We start from the raw sequence: 18,322 nt of genomic DNA, 5'->3' as shown, positions 1-18,322 counted from the left end.
AGGTATTATTTTGATATAAGAAAAAATATGAATTGGAAAAATAAAAAAATAAAAAATGAAAAACATACGTTATTCTTGTTGAGGATTGAACCTTAGACATCTAGGTTAAAAATCCAACAACTAAACTATTGGGCTACTACATTTTATACGGCATTTATTGAAAGCAAATAGATTTCTACACTTTAAGAAGGGGGCGGATATGGTATTTTTGGCTCGATTCAAGGAAAAGTTTAGGCTCTCCGAATGGTCGGGGTCGACCGCCCCCTCCTAGATCCGCCACTAATTTTAACCGCCGGTTCGATAAACCTTGGGCATGTCTAGATGCGTAGTACTTTTGGTATTTTTTCACAAGAAAAAAAATAGAATGATGAAAACTGAGTGCCCCACCACCATCACCTAGTACAGCTCTCCTGTCCTTTTCAAAGAATCTCAAGCAAATTCCCCACACACATTTTACAATATTTCGCTGACTCTATCCATCCATTCCTCACAACTACTCACGAGGTGTGAGTGAGTGTTCATCCATAAACTCCGATTGAATGCGACATTAATCGGATATTAATTGATAGATTTATGAAGGTTGAACCGATGCTCGACGATCGAAAAGATAATTTCACACACACACTGAAATCTCTGACATTTCTTCACCCTTCTCTTCTTCTGCTCCGCATAAAGAAGAAAAGAAGAAGTGGTTAGCATTTCCTTTTCTTTCTTCAAGTTTGAAAACCCCTTTCCTCTTTCTGTCTGTGGGGCTTATTGATTTTATCTGCTTTTGCCGCCCATTCTCGGTTTTTCTTCTCTCTTTTTTTCAAAAATAAAAATAAAAATCTTCACTTTATTTATTTGTAGATAAAATATGGAGTAAAATATTCAACTTGTTTGCTCGTTCACCCGTCTTATTATGTTTATCATCCTCACATGCTCCTAAATTCACTCATCGTGATCTGCGTTTTATCTGGCTGCTCTCCATTTCAGGTACGATTTTGTAATTTTAAAACTTCTTCTTTTCTACTCTCAGCGATTGAACAAAATGTGCTACATGGTTGTGATTTCATCTGCCTTTTTGTTGTGAGCTTTCACTTCTTACTTTGAATTCGCCCAATTTTGCAAAACCTGGGTTTATTGAGTTTTTAGTTTGATGCTAAAAAATGCAGTACGAATGCAAGTCCTTTTGTACCCAACAAATTATGTATAAAGTGTTTTTTCTGCTTCCGGTTAGTGAAATTTTCGACCTTGTACTGAATAATTTTGTTAGCCCCAAATATATAGGAAAATAGTCACGCTGACTGGTTTTTCTTGAATCAAAGAGCGGCTTTCATCGTATGATACTACTCCTAAAAATTGCATTTAATTTACCTTTACTTGGCCTCTTTTATGTATCGAGTGTTTTTGAGAAAATGTTACTACTATATCTCAAATGGGTATGTTTCCTACTTGCTTTTCTTTTATATCTCTGTTAATTAGAAAGGGGGCTTACAATTTTCAGTTATTTGAAGAGAGTGGTAAATGTCATTGTCGGTTGTGGTTATTGTTTTCTTAGTCATTTAAGTTCTGCTGCTGTTTTTGCAAATGTTTTAGGTGGTCTCTTAACTAGATCTGTGTGTTGTGTGCCATAAAGTTGTGTCTATTTCTTGCAACTAACGACGAACCACTCTTTCGGGAACTTGATGTTTTGAAATTTCTGCATTTGGCAGCTTCTTTGGTAGTTTGATTTTGTGATACTCGAAGGTGGTGCGTCCTGTGATGTTATTTTCGGAGAGATCATAGACTAAAGTCGTCGCTTGCAACTGTAAAATGGAGAACTATGATATATTGGAGCAGATTGGTAAAGGGTCCTTTGGCTCTGCGCTGCTTGTTAGGCATAGACAAGAGAAGAAGAAGTAAGGGGACACTGTAACTAGAATTTTGTTACTTTAATTTGAGTTTTATGCCTCTCTTCTTGTTGATTTATGTTTCTGTTTCTTTCAAAGGTATGTTCTGAAGAAAATCCGCCTTGCTAGACAGACTGATCGTACCCGCAGATCTGCCCACCAGGAGGTAATGATTAGTTTGAATTTTTAATAATACCTTCTGGATTTGGAGACACTGTTTAATCATTTGATTATGAAAACTTCAAATTTCGGGTTACTTAGTGATAATGAACATGAGATACGTATGAGTGAGTCAAAACCAATTTTTGGGAAATATACATTGGATTTTGTGAATATGATATGGAGTTGACGACAACTGCTAAAAAGTTTGAATTGTATGAGATATTGAGATGTGGTGAAGCACTTCCCTAACTTATGAAATGGTTGCTTGTGTATAATTTTGTGGTCATATGGACTGCAGAGAAACACTTTTTGAAATGGAAAAGAAATTGTTTCATTTGGAGTTTTTTGTATCTAAGCAAGAGAATATATACGTATGTTTGCTTATCACTTGCCTGATTTCATTTAGTTGTGGTTACGATAACATTTTTTCATGTGCAGATGGAGCTCATTTCAAAAGTAAAAAATCCATTTATTGTGGAGTACAAAGATTCTTGGGTGGAAAGGGTATGTGAGTCATATCAAACTTACATATGAAATAAAATTAATTATTTTCCTGCTTATTTATTTACATAAAAAAATGTACAATCTCAGAACATGTGCTATTGTTGGAATTAACATGGAATTTGAAGTGAGAATAAGTTTTAGGCGACCATGATTAGGCTTAGTAACAAGTACTATAAACAATTAGTGTTTGCTACGATGTTTACTTACATTTTTTCTTGCTTAAGATTTTTTTCATTATATCATCCACTTGCAATGTAAACATTCTGTTATTTTCAGGGTTGTTATGTTTGCATCGTGATTGGTTACTGTGAGGGAGGAGACGTGTAAGTTGCTAGTTTCTAGAATTTTGCTGATATTAGTCATACCCTTATCTTTTGTATCTCTGATCATGTTGCCTTTAATGATATATTAGGGCCGAAGCCATTAAAAAGAGAAACGGAATTCATTTTCCTGAGGAGGTTCTTACCAAACCTCGATCTTCTCTTCTCTAGTATTTTCACCAAGCTAAGTGTTAATGATTACATCCGTTTGTTGAATTACGAACAGAAGCTTTGCAAATGGCTGGTTCAACTGTTAATGGCACTGGATTACTTGCACTGCAACCACATTCTTCATCGTGATGTCAAGGTATAAATTACTTATCATTTAACATATTTAGATACGAGAAACAGAATAACACATATTAAAAGGCTTCATCCATTTCTTCTCAGTGCTCGAATATATTTCTGACAAAAGATCAAGACATACGTTTAGGTAACTAACTATAATCATTCGTTGTCACTGCTACTTTTGATGCCTTTGTGAAACTTTTCAATACAAAAGACATCTGTTTTTTCTTTTCTATCTTAAAATATTTTATTCTGTTGTAATGTACCAGGGGATTTCGGTCTTGCTAAAGTATTGATTTCTGATGATCTAGCATCCTCTGTGAGTATAACGACGATGCAGACACAGATTCAGATTTCTTCATGATCTCCCTTGTTCATATGTCTAAATTATATTTATGCTATCCGATTGCAGGTAGTGGGAACGCCTAGTTATATGTGCCCCGAGCTTCTTGCTGATATACCTTATGGTTCCAAGTCGGATATCTGGTCCTTGGGTAACTTCCTTGAGATCTCGTAGTTCTTAAACTTGCTACATTGTTTGGGTTTATTTTCTTGAGCGTTATGAATTTTAACATTTTTTCAGGGTGCTGCCTCTATGAAATGGCTGCTCACAAGCCTGCATTTAAAGCCTTTGTAAGTCTCATTCTGCTATATCTAAACATGTTATCATCGATAAAATTCGAATTTATGCAAATATTTGATGGATAGTCTGCAATTAACTAGATTGTCTGTGTTATCATCTTTATCAGATTGTATTTGCATTCATTAACTAGAATGGTTCGAATGCCACCTTCATGAACAGGATATACAAGGTCTCATCCACAAGATTAATAAATCAATCGTGTCTCCGCTTCCAACCATGTATACCGGCCCATTGTAAGTCTGTTAACTCAAATATATTCATACCGGGTTTTCTAAGACCACAATTTCTCGACAAGACTTTGTTTTCTCTAACTTGCATGTTTTATCGTCTCCCTTTCCTCCAGCCGTGGGCTAATCAAGAGTATGCTTCGGAAAAATCCAGAGCTGAGACCAAGCGTACATTCCAATTCTATGTTTTTCCTTCCGGCTATAACGTGCAAGAATATTAGGACATGGTTATCTGATTTCCTTGTGCAGGCTGCAGATTTGCTCCGACATCCACATCTCCGGCCATATATCCTCGATATCCATCTCAAGACGAACAACCCTAGGAGGCATACTTTTCCAGCTCTGCCCTCTGATGCCAATTTTTTCAAGAAAACAAGATTCGTTGAAGCTGATGCTGTCAAACGAGAGAAAAGGCTGTCATTTGGAAACAATAGGGCGTTGAATCCTAGCATATCTGGAAATGAACTCGACAGTCCTTGCTCTTCGAGAAGAGCACAAAAAACGTTCAGCCATTTGAATGATAAACTGTCCGACCTTTCGATTGGTAGTGTGGGTGATGATATTGGAGTGCAGAAGTTGGCGAACTCCACCAAGTTCAGTACTATCAAAACTCCGAGAACGACTTCTGCAAAGGCTTCTTCGAATCATAGAAGGCAGTCTATGACCCCATCAAGAATGTCGAACCCTGGGTCTACTCGTGAATTGGTTCGTGTGAATTCACTTTTTAACTCGATCTAGTTACAGATAGTTGTGCAATTGATTCATTGCTTTACATGTATGCAGCTTCCAGTGTCGCATACTCCAGCGAGAAAACTGTCCCAACCAGCACGCAGAGAGTCTCTTCCACTGTCTACACGAGCTAAGCCTAGCGTCGGTCTACTTGGTAGTGTAGATTCCCTGGATGTCTCCGTCAACGCTCCTCGAATTGACAAGATGGTTGACTTTCCGTTGGCATCTGCGGACGAGTCTCCGCTGCCAAGAAGCCGCCGGAGCTCATTCTCCTCTGTTCAGTGCTCGTACACCCCGCCATACAGCAGTGGGCGTTCCATCACGAAAGACAAGTGCACGGTCCAGATTCTCGACAGAACCTTTGCTAGGTCAATCTCCGCTCAAGGCCTGCAGTACAACGGGAGTGAGTGCTCCGAACACAACCCAGTCGGCGGCGGGGTTTCGAGCCGTTCGTCGGCAGATTCTCGGCAGAGGAGGTTTGACACGACGTCGTACCAGCAGCGAGCAGAAGCCCTGGAGGGGCTGCTCGAGTTCAGCGCGACGCTGTTGCAGCAAGAAAGGTTGGACGAGCTACAAGTCCTGCTGAAGCCGTTCGGGCCGGAGAAGGTGTCGCCACGCGAGACGGCGATATGGCTGACCAAGAGCTTCAAGGAGAACGCTGCATGATGAAAAGCCATACGAGATTAACAACTAACGGCAGGTAGGAACCAACCATCACATGGTTGTTATGGCGTTAATGTAGGGTTCTTTTTTTGGCATTATCATGAACGTCTTGTTCATGGGGATCGAAAAACTAGAGTAGAGAGCAGATACTATTATGTAACAGCTTGTCTTCATCTTTCTGTTTCTTAATCATAGTACTACTAATATTCTACTAGCGTATAAAAAAATGACCCATCCGTATGATTTAAAAAATATAGCTCACAAAATATACTAAAGTCGACCCACTTTGTTCACATTATAAAAAGTTATGAAACACATTTTATTTCTATTTTAATTTTTATTACTTAGTTCTCAATTTACAAAATACACTGTGAAAATCTCGTGCTGCCTAAAATGAGTCATTCGTGGGCGAATGACCTCATTTTAGGAGTGACCTCAAACTTAAAAGAATATTCTCTGTATTATGTCATTTTACTCCTAAAATTTGAAAAACATTTTAGTTTTGGTTTTGTGTAAATCTAGGTATTTTTCGCTCAAGAACAAAAAATGAGATTGGTTTTGAAGTTCTACTAGAGCTAATTAACTATCTTATTTTAAATTTTAGTGTACCATTGGAGATAGACCTGCCCAAGGTTTATCGAACCGGTGGTTAAAACCGAAACCGTAACTGTTGGTTACGGTTCTGAACCAAAACCGGGAGAATTTACCCGAGCCGAAATGTTGATTTTTTGAACCGTGGTTCGGTTCAGGTTCAAAAATTTTTGAACCGAAACCGTGCCGGAACCGCGAAGAACCGTAAAATAAAGCCGGAACCGCAAAAAATCGCAACAAAACCGGTGGTTCGGAACCATGAAAAACCGCCGGAAAATCGTCGGTTTGGAACCGAAACCGACGGTTTTGGAACCGGAACCGTAACCTTGAAACACCGTCGCGGTTTGGTTCCGGTTCAACAATTTCCAAAACCGGAACCAACGGATGTTTGCCTGATTTGAAGTGATCCAAAAATCCAAATCTCAAATTTTGAATCCAAAACATGTAGTGTAAATAGGATTTTTTTACTGATTTGAAGTGATCCAAAAATCTGAATCCAGACAAAAAAATGGATCGATAGGGAGTAAGTATTTTTGTTATGTTGAATTTAGAGTAAAATCTCTATTTAACAAGACATTTATAAAAAGAATGAATTCAAATACTCCATCCGTCCACAAAATTAGTAAGTGTAAGAGTAGAATATATTAATGAGAAATTGATAAAGTAAGAGAGAAAGAAAAAATAAGTTAAATATAAGAGAAAAAGAAAAAAAATAGATAAAATCTGATAAAAATCCAAAAAGTGAATAAAATACGAGAGAAATAGAAATTGGACTATTTTTTCAGTGATAAGCAAAATGAGACTTATATTTATTGGTGGAAGGGGATTAACAGAGCTCATATTTGGACTTTGGATATTCAAAATCTTGGAACTCTACCAAAAATATAAAGCCTTCGAAAACCCCAAACCTTTGATAGATGGAAGAAAATGAAATCTTGGAACTCTACCACCTTCAATACGCCGATCTCATGGCGTTGTCGTCCCTCCAAATTCCCACATCAAACCATGAAATCCAACGCCTCGCATCCATTTCCATATCGATAATGCAAAGCCTCGGCCGTAACGGCCCGGGCCTTCTCTCCATTACCGGTGTCCCTGCTGCCCAAACCTCCCAAACTCTGCTCCCTTTGGCCCGAAAGCTTGCTCTTCTCAGCAACGATGATCGGAAAAGGATCCTCAAGGTAAAAAATCAAACCTTTACTTATTTGATATTTCATTGACTAGATGTTAATTTCTTAAGCAACCTCGTAGGATCATAATCTGGGGAGCGATGTTCCGTTGAAGGATTTGAATAGAACCGTGTCTTCTTTTGCAATGCAAATGAAGTATGATGATGAATTCAAATTTGGATTTGGGGATAGGGCAATGTCTAACGAGGTTGAATCAGGGGAATTTAAGGATCTAGGGTTTGCATTTCGAGAATTAGGGTTGTGTATGATGGAATTGGGGCTTTGTCTTGCTCGAGTTTGTGATCAACAAATTGGTGGGTGTGAGCTGGAACAGAGCTTATTGCAGAGTGGTACAGCGAAAGGGCGGTTGATACATTATCACTCTGTTGCTGATAATGCTGCCATCAACGAGGCGGAGAATAGGAAGCGCCGTAGCAGGGTTAATTTGGGGGAGAATTGTAAATCTGATTGTGGTGATGGTTGTAACTCAAAGCTGTGGCAGCAGTGGCATTACGATTATGGGATTTTTACGATTTTGACAACGCCTATGTTTATGTTGTCGAATGGAAGTGATGAGCGAGAATGCGACTCTCCTAGTGGCCATACCTACCTGCAAGTGTTTCATCCAGAGATGAACCGTGTGGTTATGGTGAAGGCGCCACGAGGGAGTTTTATTGTTCAGGTAGGAGAATCAGCAGATGTTTTATCAGGAGGGAGGCTTAGAGCCACTCTCCATAGTGTTTCTAGACCCGTCAAGATGGAGAATTTGAGTAGGGAGACTTTTGTTATATTTCTACAGCCGGCATGGAGCAAGACGTTTTCACTTGCAAACTACCCCGAGGAACTGTTAAGATTAGGAGGTCAGGGTTCAGAGCTGTGTGACGAGGAAACTTGTAGTGTTAGGCATGAATCGAATGGATTAGCTCGGAAAATTCAAGAGATTGTTCCTCCCCTGTCTTCACGCTTGCGCGATGGGATGACATTTGTAGAATTCGCAAAAGAAACTACAAAGCAATACTATGGTGGTAAAGGTTTGCAGGCTAACAGATAGGTAAGTAACTCTCTTCTTTCTAATGCTAGTGAAAACAACCAGATCTAAAATAGGAATATCACGCATCAATTTCTATTGCTTCAGATGTATTTTGGCTTCGAAGAGAAGTTGCCGGCAGGCTTCCATCTCTTAAAATCTCTTTGAACTTATCTTTGACAAAACTGATTTTCTCCTCCGAATCAATTGCTACATTTTATAAACTTTTGTTCCAACTTTTGAAATTGTTTATACTCCTTGGACATATGTGGATATTGTAGCTCACGCTTCTTTTATTATCTTTTCATATATGTTAACGTCGAACTAGAAATCTATCGTTCTCTTGTTTCGTGAAAATAAATGGAACTCGAGCCTTTGATGAACTTAATAGTGTAGATTGCAAAGTAAAAGTTAAAGAAATAATCAAACGAACTAAACCAACTGATGTACGTTGCGGAATAAAAAGGAATGCTATTCAAGTGTTCCCGAAAGAAAAGGTCCACATAATGCCCAAAAATTTGTTTCTTTGGAAGTTCATGATGGTCTTACAAAAGGATGAGATGGGATATTAAAATGTTACAATACTCTTGAATGAACCAAAAGCTCAAGGAAATAAAGTCTAGGGTAGCTTGCACTTGGACTTCTTTTCCCGAGCCCACGCCGCACTACCACCGCGCCATATTTGAACGAGCCGTCGAGCCCGGGATAGCATGGCCCACGTCTCAAAGAAGCAGCAACGCAGCCAAGCCTTTTCTTTCACCTACAAAATAAGTAAAAAAAAAAAAACAAGTTTAGTGGCTAGGAGACAAAAGAAAATAAAGGGGGCTATTAAGTGAAGAAAAGAACAACATTTCCTTTAGTTATAGAGGACCAAGGATTTGCCATAGAAGGCAAGTCAGCCCTGCAACAACTATTGCACATCAGCCATTTATTTCTCAAGAGTACATACTCCATAAACCACCAAAAGAATAGCTAGCAAGGAGCCAAAGAGTCCAGATTCAATCTCTGCCAAAATCCCAACAAACCCCAATTTATAACTAGTACTAGTTACTCATAAAGATGCAAGTTTTGCAGCCATGAAGGAGAGACAAGGAGATCACTAAAAGTGATATTTTCTGCAGCATGACAACAAACGATGCAGCAGCCATTTAAGGCTCAAGAGTACACCACAATCTGCCTATAAATCCCCCTCCACACCACACACCAACTCCTTTCACCCACACTTCAAATTTTCAGCAAGATAGAGAGTGAAGAGTGGCACATAGCCGAGAATTTCAACAAAGACAGCCACTCCTTCAACCTTTCCAGAGGTAATACACCTCCACCCCTTTCTCTCCTACAAATCAATTTTCATGTCATCTTATAGAGGCACCACAATTTAAGAACCACAGCCAATATGACACAAGCGCACCCCCTGCCCTTGTTAGAACATCATGCTAGCTCAAGAATATAGAACCATGGCTATAGGAATCTCATGACAGTAGTAGCATTCTTAGAGCTTAACACATAATTGGAACAAGAGCACAATAGGCTGCCTTTATGCTAATTTTCAGTAGCAAGCTATAACCTTTTCAAGATCAACACTTTAGCCCCAAAATCGAGCTCATTCCAGTGAGCTAGTTTTATCTCAGAAATCACAAACTCAAATCACAATAATCAAAAGCCACCAACATAACTACTGCCTAAATCTCAACAAAATGCATAGAAATGAAAGGGAATTGAGAACGTAGCTTAAAGAACGAGGGGATCCCTCGGAGACCACCGTAGACGGCAACGGGGACCCCACGAGCGGCAGGTTACCCGGCTGGACAACTCTGGCGACGGCTCTAAAGTACCCGGGAGACAGCTTTGACAACCCCACACCTCTAATCCATCACTAAAGCCACAGCCTTTGCAAACCTGCATAATAGTTTTTGCAAAACTTGTAAACCTAGACAAAATTTTAAGAAAAATAAAGCAAATGTAAAGGGGAGTCAAAATTCATCCTCGCACCTGTCGATAGCCGGTGGAGCGAGGCGGGGTGGAGGCCGAAGCTGCCGCCGGTACATGCACGCTAGCGGCGGCAGCTCTGTACAGAGAAGAGGCGGCGACCGATGGCGGCGTTGGTTCCAAAATCTTCCAGCGACGACGACGGCACGAGATCGTCGCAAATTGACGCCGAGCTGACGGCGAGCGGGTGAGGCGGCGGCACCGCCGAGAGAGAAGAGAAAGTTGGAGTAGGGTTTTGAGTTGGTTTGCGAAAATGAGGTTGAGAGAGAGAGGAGGGGAAAGCGGCTGAGTCTCCGGCGACGCACGGGGAGGCGCCGATCGGAGCGGCTGGCGGCGGAAGGTGAGGAGGCGCCGCCGAGCTCTCTCTCTCTGTTTTAGGGTTTCGAATTAGGGATGGGAATGAGGGAGAGCCGATGGTTTTGTGAGATGTTTTGGGCTTCTCCCTTTTATTTTGGGCCTCTCCTTATTCTAGAGTTTGGGCCTCATATTAATTAAAGAGATGGGCCAGTAGAGTATGTATAAATGTCTTGGGCCACTAATTAAATTAAAGTAGGAATTTAATTAAATCATGGGCTTTGCTATACTACGGATTTATTAATTAAGAGTCCGAAAGTTAACTCCACGAAGATAAGTCTAATTTTTCCGAAAATTGGCAAGAGTGCTCAAGTGATTAATTTTAAGAAATTACGATACGCTAACGAGTATTTTAGACCGCGAGCCAAAATTTTAGTATGTTTAAATAAATGGCATGCGAGGTAGCACCCTCTAGTTAAGTGAACAATTCCTCTAATTTAGTTAAATCTACTGATTTAATTAATATTCAAGGATTCTAGGACTCTTCTAGAAAATTTAAAGGAAGAATAAAATGATCATCGCACTTAGAATGCATTCATGTCTAAGCTTAATGGATATCTCAAAAGTCTAATTAAGTATCTGTTTACTTTCCTAAAGGGACGTCTTCGAACGTCATCTAAGACCAAGTTAAGGAAATTTCCGGAAGGAGCTTTAGCTTTTGAGGTGGGCATTTCTTTCAAACGTGATTTCAGTATGAAAATGGAAAATCTTTGCTCAAGTATATTGTCATGCCATGTTTTGTTTTATGATTACCTATCTGCTTGGCTACGTCAATTTATGTTAAATCGAATTCGGGTCCCAGTAGGGCCGCAAACCCTACTCGGACTAGTGTACACATAAGGGGACCGTGAGCTAACAAATGGGGTTGGCCGGTCCAGTGACCGTCGTGGAATGTGGCCACATTCCCGGTTCACACAATGATCAGATATGGTATATCTATGATACGTGATTGCGCAATCAAAATTCTTATGAAAGGAAAAGTATTTAGAGACTCGGGCCTTTTAAATAAAAACCCCGTGAATCTCTCAACTGTGGCTTGACAATTAAAATCAAAACTGTTTTTGGCAATGTGCTCACTGAGTATATCAAATACTCAGCCCTGCATGTTTCTTTTAAATGTGCAGGTTGAACGTGGACGGGCAGGCGATGGTGTTGGGAATGAATCCTCGAATAAGTTAATAGGTAGCCCAGGGTAGTATGTCTCCATACGTACTGCCTTGTCTTGGACGTTTCCGCTGTAATAGGATTCTATGTTAGAAGGATTGTGAACCTAGACCGCACTCTGACTTTATGTTGTCCCATTTCACTTTCACCTGCGAGACTTTTGTCCTAGGCTTCTTCTTATAAATCATGTATACTTTTCATCCCTTGATTCTAAGGTGCTATTGAATCACGTTTAGATGCAGTCACCATCATTAGGAAGTTTGTGGTCGTGACAGATATGCACCTGCAAAAGAAATGCTAAAATGTGGTATGTAAACATCCTTCCGCCATCGCCACAAAATATATCTTTCGTTGACATGATCAATTTTTTTGAATACCAAAACCTTCAATATATGACAACACAAAATACATTTCCTCTCGAATTTCTTGCAATTGCACTCAAAATAGCCCCCAGTAGGCTGATGCTCTTCAATGAAATGCACCTTGTTGGGAGAGGATACTTGATCGATGGACGTGTCTAACATCATATCTATGATCTATCCATTATACTACTATCATATTCCAACAAAATGGGATTGCAATTCCAAATCTTTTTCACGGTTACCATAATATTGATGTGGTGGAGAAAATCAGTTTTGTCAAAGATAAGTTCAAAGAGATGAAAGTCTGCCGGCATAACTTCTCTTCGAAGTCAAAATACATTTGAAGCAATAGAAATTGATGGTGGTGATATTCCCATTTTAGATCCAGTTGTTGTCACTCACAAACGAAGGCCAAGGACTGCTCGATTTAAAGATCCAGCTGAAAATAGGAAAGGTCGTGGAGGATGTGGCCCTTCTGAAAGTTGATATTCATATTTTTTGCATTATAACTATGTGGCGTATGCATTATAGTGCCACAAGTTTAGTTGGTGGTATGAAATTTGAATTGGTTACTTTAAGACTTTTTTGATATGCTTTGTTTAGTTTGACAGAAATAATTTATTTTTGTCTTGGAAATCTGGCTTGTGAAACATTTGTTTTTTCATATGTGATTGATATCTTTGGAAGAGTGTACCTAAAGTTTTACTCCCTCCGTCCCGCTTTAGTAGTTCCATTGACTTTTCTGCCCTCTTTTTGTAAAAATGATAAAAAATAGTTAAAGTGGAGAAATGGTAAAGTAAGAGAGACAATAATGTAAAAAGAGGGCAGAAAAGTCAATGAGACTGCTAAAGCGGGACGGAGGGAGTATTGATGTTCTTTTGAATATCAGTTTACTGCTTTTGTGTTTTACAGGGTAAAAAGCTAAGAATGAAATCATTTCTTTAGTCTTCACTTCTATCTATCTCTCTCTTTATTCCCTATTCCATAAGCTTTAGCGGAATCAAACCCCTTTTCATTGGCTTCTCTAGCGGCGCAAACACCCCTGGCGGAAAGACAGTGGGGAGGTGGTTGAAGGAGTGTCGAGAGAAGGGAAAAGAGGAAACCATAACCCACAATGCGCAGCCCCGTCCTCCAGTCGGCAAAGAAGAACACGGCGGTAATGGCCCATTACGTTGAGGCCACCGAGCTGATGGGGGCCGATCCTGACCACCTGATCTCTGCCATCACCTCAGACGTAGACATATCAACCTTTTTGATATGTTGAATTACTTAAATAGGAGTGTCATTTAATACATGATAGTAGTGAACATGGTGAAATTTGGTTGTCACACTTTGATATAACTCAACATTACCTACTTATCCTTATTGATGTCTATGTTTTTGTCCTACATATGATCATGAGCTGTTTCTTCATGAATTAGAATGGTTTGTCCAGTTGCATCCATCGTTCTTCGGTAGATTCCTCGATGTGATGTGTGTTAAAAAATGTTGGCTGCAAGAATCATTGTAATGTTTGGACAAAAATAAGATAGTCTAGTTGGGGTTTTTGGTCTTAATTTTTTAAGGGCAGAGTAAATGAAACATAAATCTCAATCACCAGAGTTCATAATAAGTTGATGATTCTATGAGTATTTAGTACAAATTCGAGTTTGATTTCATAACAAACAACTAAAGCTTCAACTTGACAGTGTTTAACTATACTCGATTTTAGTATTTGTATCACGTTAATAGGGTAATGGACCCAAATTCTCATTTACATTTTTTGGAAATGAATGAAAAAGGAATCCATTTAAGTATTTTGAGGCAGCTCAGGAAATTACGAGAGGTGGAGACATAATTAAGAAATAGTGAACTGCATGAAAGGTCTCTAACTTTTGCATTTGTAATACCAGTGACCCCTAAAAAAAAAAAAAAAAAAAAAACACCAGAGGAGCCTAACGTTAAATATAATCACGAATCATATTTTTTTAGCCACTTTTTTGTCGAAAATACCCAAATAGCTTGAAGGGCATTTTTGGCAATCCCTAAATTCGCTGACATATGAATCCTGTCACATTTTTGTCAGCAGCTAACTAAGTGATTTCCTAATAAGTTCTGGTACTTCATACGTGATTAAAGTTTTGTCAATATTTGTACCAAAAAAAATTCTTGTGTTCCTCTATTTCTAGTTAGTGGTAACAATATACTACCTATATCATGTAGGAAATTCTTTGAGAAACAAAATTATGGAAAAGTGAAGTTATTTATGCAATAAAATCCGAATCAATTAATTAAATAATACAATAATTATTTTATTGAAAACATTGACATTTAAAATATTATCTCATTATATATCATCGAACTAATTTGTTATTCTAAGCCTAATTTTAAGATGATTTTTATGATTGATATTTTATTGATGTAATTTTTATTTAGCTCAAACTGGAATTTTTAACATCATATGAACATTCAATCTTTAGATATAAATTTGCGTAGTTTCTTGCCATTCATGATAAAATTGAAACATGAGTAATATTTTGATAAAAGTCAAGCATGTGATATTAGCTATTTAATCCTTCAAGATTTTTTTTTATTAACAATAGTATTTAAAATAAGACAATGTAAATTTATAAATTAATACTGCAAAATTAGGATATTTTCATAATAAATAAAATTGATCGATAAATCAATGTAAATAAAATAAATTACGAGAAATAAAAACACAGAAAAATACCAAAAAATGACTGTTTTTTCGTGTTTTTATTTCTCGTAATTTATTTTATTTCCATTGTCGGCTTTTGATGTTGTTGCCAACACAATATTAATCTTACAACTTACAAACATTTGTCTTTGTCTTCTTCTTCTTCTCCATCCTCTCTATTTCTTCAAAAGGATTTCAACAATTCGATTCAAATGTAAACGTTTATGATTTACGTACTAATTAACGTCAAGATTCTTCTAAGGGAATGATCTGCAATGTGATTAAATCATTTATTTAACTCACTCTCGTGTATTGTGTGTATCAATCAAATTTAAAAGTTTATATATATTACCATCATCGTAGTTCCAATAATCGTAGTTCCAATATATAGAATTGAGATTCCAATTCCACTTACTTTTCCACTTATTTTCTTTCACAATTTTTTACGCGCGCTAAGTAAAAGTGAGAGTTTAAATCTTGGACTAAGGTAATATCCCCACCATCGGCCATTTTATAGTACTCCCTCCGTCCCGCTTTAACAGTTTCATTGACTTTTCTGCTCTCTTTTTGTAAAAATGATAAAAAATAGTTAAAGAGGAGAAACAATAAATTAAGAGAGAGAATAATATAGATAAGAGTCTTATCTACATTATTGTCTCTCTTACTTTACCATTTCTTCACTTTAACTATTTTTTATCATTTTTACAAAAAGATGGCAGAAAAGTCAATGAGACTGCCAAAGCGGGACGGAGGGAGGTTTTAAGAAATTGTTTGATGTTGTGAAGGAAAAAGGAAAAATGAATTAGTGAAAAATGAACCCCACTTTTATATATTGATTTTATAATTCTGAGTGTAATGAGATAGGTGCATGATGAATACCTTACCTAAAATGTAAAAATGTAAATGAGCCTTTAAAATCACATACATCCCAAAATAGCAAAGAGACATTATTTCACATGACGGAGTGAGTACTAACAATAGAAAAACAAATGAAGATGGTTAGCATGTGTAGAAACTAGAAACGTCCGATCGGTCGAACCGGCCGGTCCGGTCCGGTTGAACCAGAAATCGGAAAACAGTTTTTATGTTTAAAATGCTTGTTTAAAACATGCAATTAGAGGGAATTGAACCCTAGACCTCTAGGTAAGATACCAACATCTCTCCCATTCCACCACATGATCTTGAATGAAATATTGTGAACATTAATTATTGTTATACATTAAATCCATAATTTTTTGTCCACACAAATTAATAATTTGTGTTTAGTTTTATACTTTTAAATAATTGTTAGCTGTGATATGTTTAATTTTAATTATCAACCACTAAATTTTATTTTTATTGGTATAATAAATATATATGAAAATATAATTTTACCTAAGATTTAATATCATGTAATACTATTAATATAGTTTATTACTCCATATTTACTAAATATTACTCCAAATTTACTAATAATTCAAGTTTAATTTTATGTATTACCTAATAATACTATTATAGTATATATTTATCCAAATTAACTAAAAATTCATGTTTAGTTTAATATATTGTCTATAATATTATTTCACCATATAAATATTTTTGAGATAATATGAATTTTATCTATTTATATATGTAAAATATGTACATTTTTTAGGCTACACTAATTAAAAATTTATTTATTTAATAATTATTTAAATTTTACCATTCACTTTGTGACATCCCTAACCCGAAACCTACTTTATTTTGCATATTATCATATTATATTATCATTGCATGTTACAGTGGAATTTATACTACAGAGATATGAGTGTGTCATAGAGAATATATTTATGGTTATGATCGATTCACTATAATCGAATATATAGATAGTTTTAATTTACGGAAATCATTAAATGGATGTATATATATTGTACTATAGTATAAATTAGTACATATATATATATATATATTAGTTATATAAATGTGTGTGCACGTGTACTATGTAGTACTAGTATTTATGTACGTACATATTTATGTATATTAAATAGGAAATGATAGTTATCCTAAACTAATATAATATAAATACTAGTAGTAGTATAATTTGAAAACACAAATATGTTAGTATATACGTGGGTTGTAGTTGATAGTGCCACTGATACTATATGACAACTGTCAAAAAATTAAAATATATAGCATGCATGTTACCATTTTTTTTTAATCAGTAGCTTTAGTTATTATTTCTTCTTAACCGGCTTAGTATGCTTATATATATGTACACGTAGACCAGAGAGAAAAAAGAGAAGAAGAGAGGAAAATAGAATGATAATAGTTAGTAGAAGAAGACGAGAGAAAAATTAGAAGAAGAAAAGAAATAAGAGTTGTAGTAGATCGCAAAGCAGAATCGAAATTTTAGTGTTGCATACATTAAGGTATGTATAAATCATACTTTTAATTTTACATATATTATGTGATGGAATGCTATGTGTTAAATTGGAGTATATATTTGAATTATATGATGTGAGCCTTAAATGGTTATGTGTGGAGTATTTGATATTGATGTTGTGAATGATGGATATGTGATTTGTGCAATGAATATGTTATCTATAGTATTGAAGTTATTGATGGATTATATGGATATGTAATTGGTGCAATGTATATGTTTGATTTATCATATTGGAATCATTTGAATCATGGGATTAAAGAGGATATGTGACAGTTTTGCTCTGGATCTGATATACAATGGCAAAAGACCTACGGGTCATATACAATGATAATAGACCTACGGGTCAATACAAAGAGCAAAGAGGGACCTTCGTGGAAAGGTCAAATCAAAGAGGGGCCCTCGTGGAAAGGTCAATATGCAAAGAGGGGCCTTCGTGGAAAGGTCAATATGCAAAGAGGGGCCTTCGTGGAAAGGTCAAATAAATGAAAAGGGACCTACGGGTCGTGTACAATGAAATCCCTGGCAGATAGCATGCTTGATCTGTCACATAATAATGAAAAGAACGGAGAGGCATATGCATATGAATGTGAAATTGTTTATGATATTTATTACTTCTGGTGAAATATGTTGGTGGAAGAATGTGTTTGATATTTGTGTGTGAAATTAAAGGTAAGGTTTATATGCACTGAGTTGTGGCTCATATAAACCACTAATATTTTTCAGGAATAAGATATCAATGATTCGTGGGTTGATGTGAGTTACAGTTATTATAAGGGTCGGCGGCTGACGCATTTTGACAACCTTCTCCTCTTCATCATTTTTGCTTGAAGATAAATTTATAGTATATAGAGTGGTCAGAGGGTCCCACTGCTTTTCATAATGTTTTAAAATATGTACTTGACTTTATGTACTTGACGTGTAGTTATTTGTTTTAAAATTTTAATTTATTTATAGTAAGTGCATAAGTCATAGGGGTTGGGATGTGATACACTTATTTTAAATACTCTTAATATTTAATTTACTTAAAATGCTTAATATATGTTTTTGTTATATATTACTATTAATTACTATAATTTATTACTCACTAAATTTAATATATTTTGCAAGAGTATATTTAATTTTATATTTAAAAGGTAAAATGGTTCGACCAGTTATTGAACCAGTCGGACCGATTAAAC

The 18,322-nt window shown here is 36.7% G+C and overlaps 2 protein-coding genes and 1 long non-coding RNA gene across 8 annotated transcripts; all 3 read left to right on the top strand.

The window, feature by feature from the left end:
- Positions 1 to 491: 491 nt before the first annotated feature.
- LOC125201081 (serine/threonine-protein kinase Nek2-like) lies at positions 492 to 5,621 on the top strand. 2 transcript variants are annotated; one of them, XM_048098992.2, is made up of 16 exons: positions 492 to 691; positions 850 to 975; positions 1,695 to 1,880; positions 1,971 to 2,037; positions 2,472 to 2,537; positions 2,814 to 2,860; positions 2,950 to 2,995; positions 3,084 to 3,164; positions 3,248 to 3,290; positions 3,415 to 3,464; positions 3,558 to 3,639; positions 3,729 to 3,778; positions 3,948 to 4,021; positions 4,132 to 4,183; positions 4,265 to 4,720; positions 4,799 to 5,621. In XM_048098992.2, the coding sequence occupies exons 3-16, from the start codon at positions 1,795 to 1,797 to the stop codon at positions 5,408 to 5,410; spliced, it is 1,812 nt and encodes a 603-aa protein (XP_047954949.1). In that variant the 5' UTR covers positions 492 to 691; positions 850 to 975; positions 1,695 to 1,794; the 3' UTR covers positions 5,411 to 5,621. The 2 variants fall into 2 exon arrangements, with proteins under 2 accessions (XP_047954949.1, XP_047954945.1); XM_048098988.2 differs by having other exon boundaries at positions 4,132 to 4,720.
- A 1,213-nt stretch (positions 5,622 to 6,834) lies between these two features.
- On the top strand, positions 6,835 to 13,432 carry LOC125197825 (2-oxoglutarate (2OG) and Fe(II)-dependent oxygenase superfamily protein). Of its 5 annotated transcripts, XR_016135840.1 has the most exons (4): positions 6,835 to 7,179; positions 7,250 to 8,218; positions 11,135 to 11,200; positions 11,662 to 11,901. XR_016135840.1 is itself a non-coding variant. In XM_089065775.1 (3 exons), the coding sequence occupies exons 1-2, from the start codon at positions 6,916 to 6,918 to the stop codon at positions 8,216 to 8,218; spliced, it is 1,233 nt and encodes a 410-aa protein (XP_088921901.1). In that variant the 5' UTR covers positions 6,835 to 6,915; the 3' UTR covers positions 13,092 to 13,432. The 5 variants fall into 5 exon arrangements, 4 of the variants coding, with proteins under 4 accessions (XP_088921901.1, XP_088921903.1, XP_088921902.1 ...); XM_089065775.1 differs by lacking the exons at positions 11,135 to 11,200; positions 11,662 to 11,901 and adding an exon at positions 13,092 to 13,432; XM_089065777.1 differs by lacking the exons at positions 11,135 to 11,200; positions 11,662 to 11,901 and adding an exon at positions 12,976 to 12,994.
- Positions 13,433 to 16,943: 3,511 nt separating this feature from the next.
- Positions 16,944 to 18,095, top strand: LOC125202391 (uncharacterized). The gene is made up of 2 exons (XR_007173089.2): positions 16,944 to 17,130; positions 17,868 to 18,095. It is a non-coding gene; the product is annotated as an uncharacterized LOC125202391 (long non-coding RNA).
- Positions 18,096 to 18,322: the final 227 nt, after the last annotated feature.

Source organism: Salvia hispanica, chromosome 2 (genome assembly GCF_029641045.1).
Source record: "Salvia hispanica isolate PSC_SH4W2 chromosome 2, Shi_PSC_v1, whole genome shotgun sequence".
NCBI classification, from domain to species: domain Eukaryota; kingdom Viridiplantae; phylum Streptophyta; class Magnoliopsida; order Lamiales; family Lamiaceae; genus Salvia; species Salvia hispanica.
The sequence above is the reverse complement of the archived record's forward strand: the minus strand, read 5'-3'. Positions and strand labels throughout refer to the sequence as shown.

What these genes read in the sequence shown, in the direction of transcription:
- LOC125201081 (XM_048098988.2), top strand. Translation starts at nt 1,795, where the DNA reads ATGGAGAACTATGATATATTGGAGCAGATTGGTAAAGGGTCCTTTGGC. An exon ending in AAGATTCTTGGGTGGAAAGG is followed by an intron (nt 2,538 to 2,813) that starts GTATGTGAGTCA and finishes TGTTATTTTCAG; the next exon opens with GGTTGTTATGTTTGCATCGT. An exon ending in AGATCAAGACATACGTTTAG is followed by an intron (nt 3,291 to 3,414) that starts GTAACTAACTAT and finishes GTAATGTACCAG; the next exon opens with GGGATTTCGGTCTTGCTAAA.
- LOC125197825 (XM_089065775.1), top strand. Translation starts at nt 6,916, where the DNA reads ATGGAAGAAAATGAAATCTTGGAACTCTACCACCTTCAATACGCCGAT. An exon ending in ATCGGAAAAGGATCCTCAAG is followed by an intron (nt 7,180 to 7,249) that starts GTAAAAAATCAA and finishes GCAACCTCGTAG; the next exon opens with GATCATAATCTGGGGAGCGA.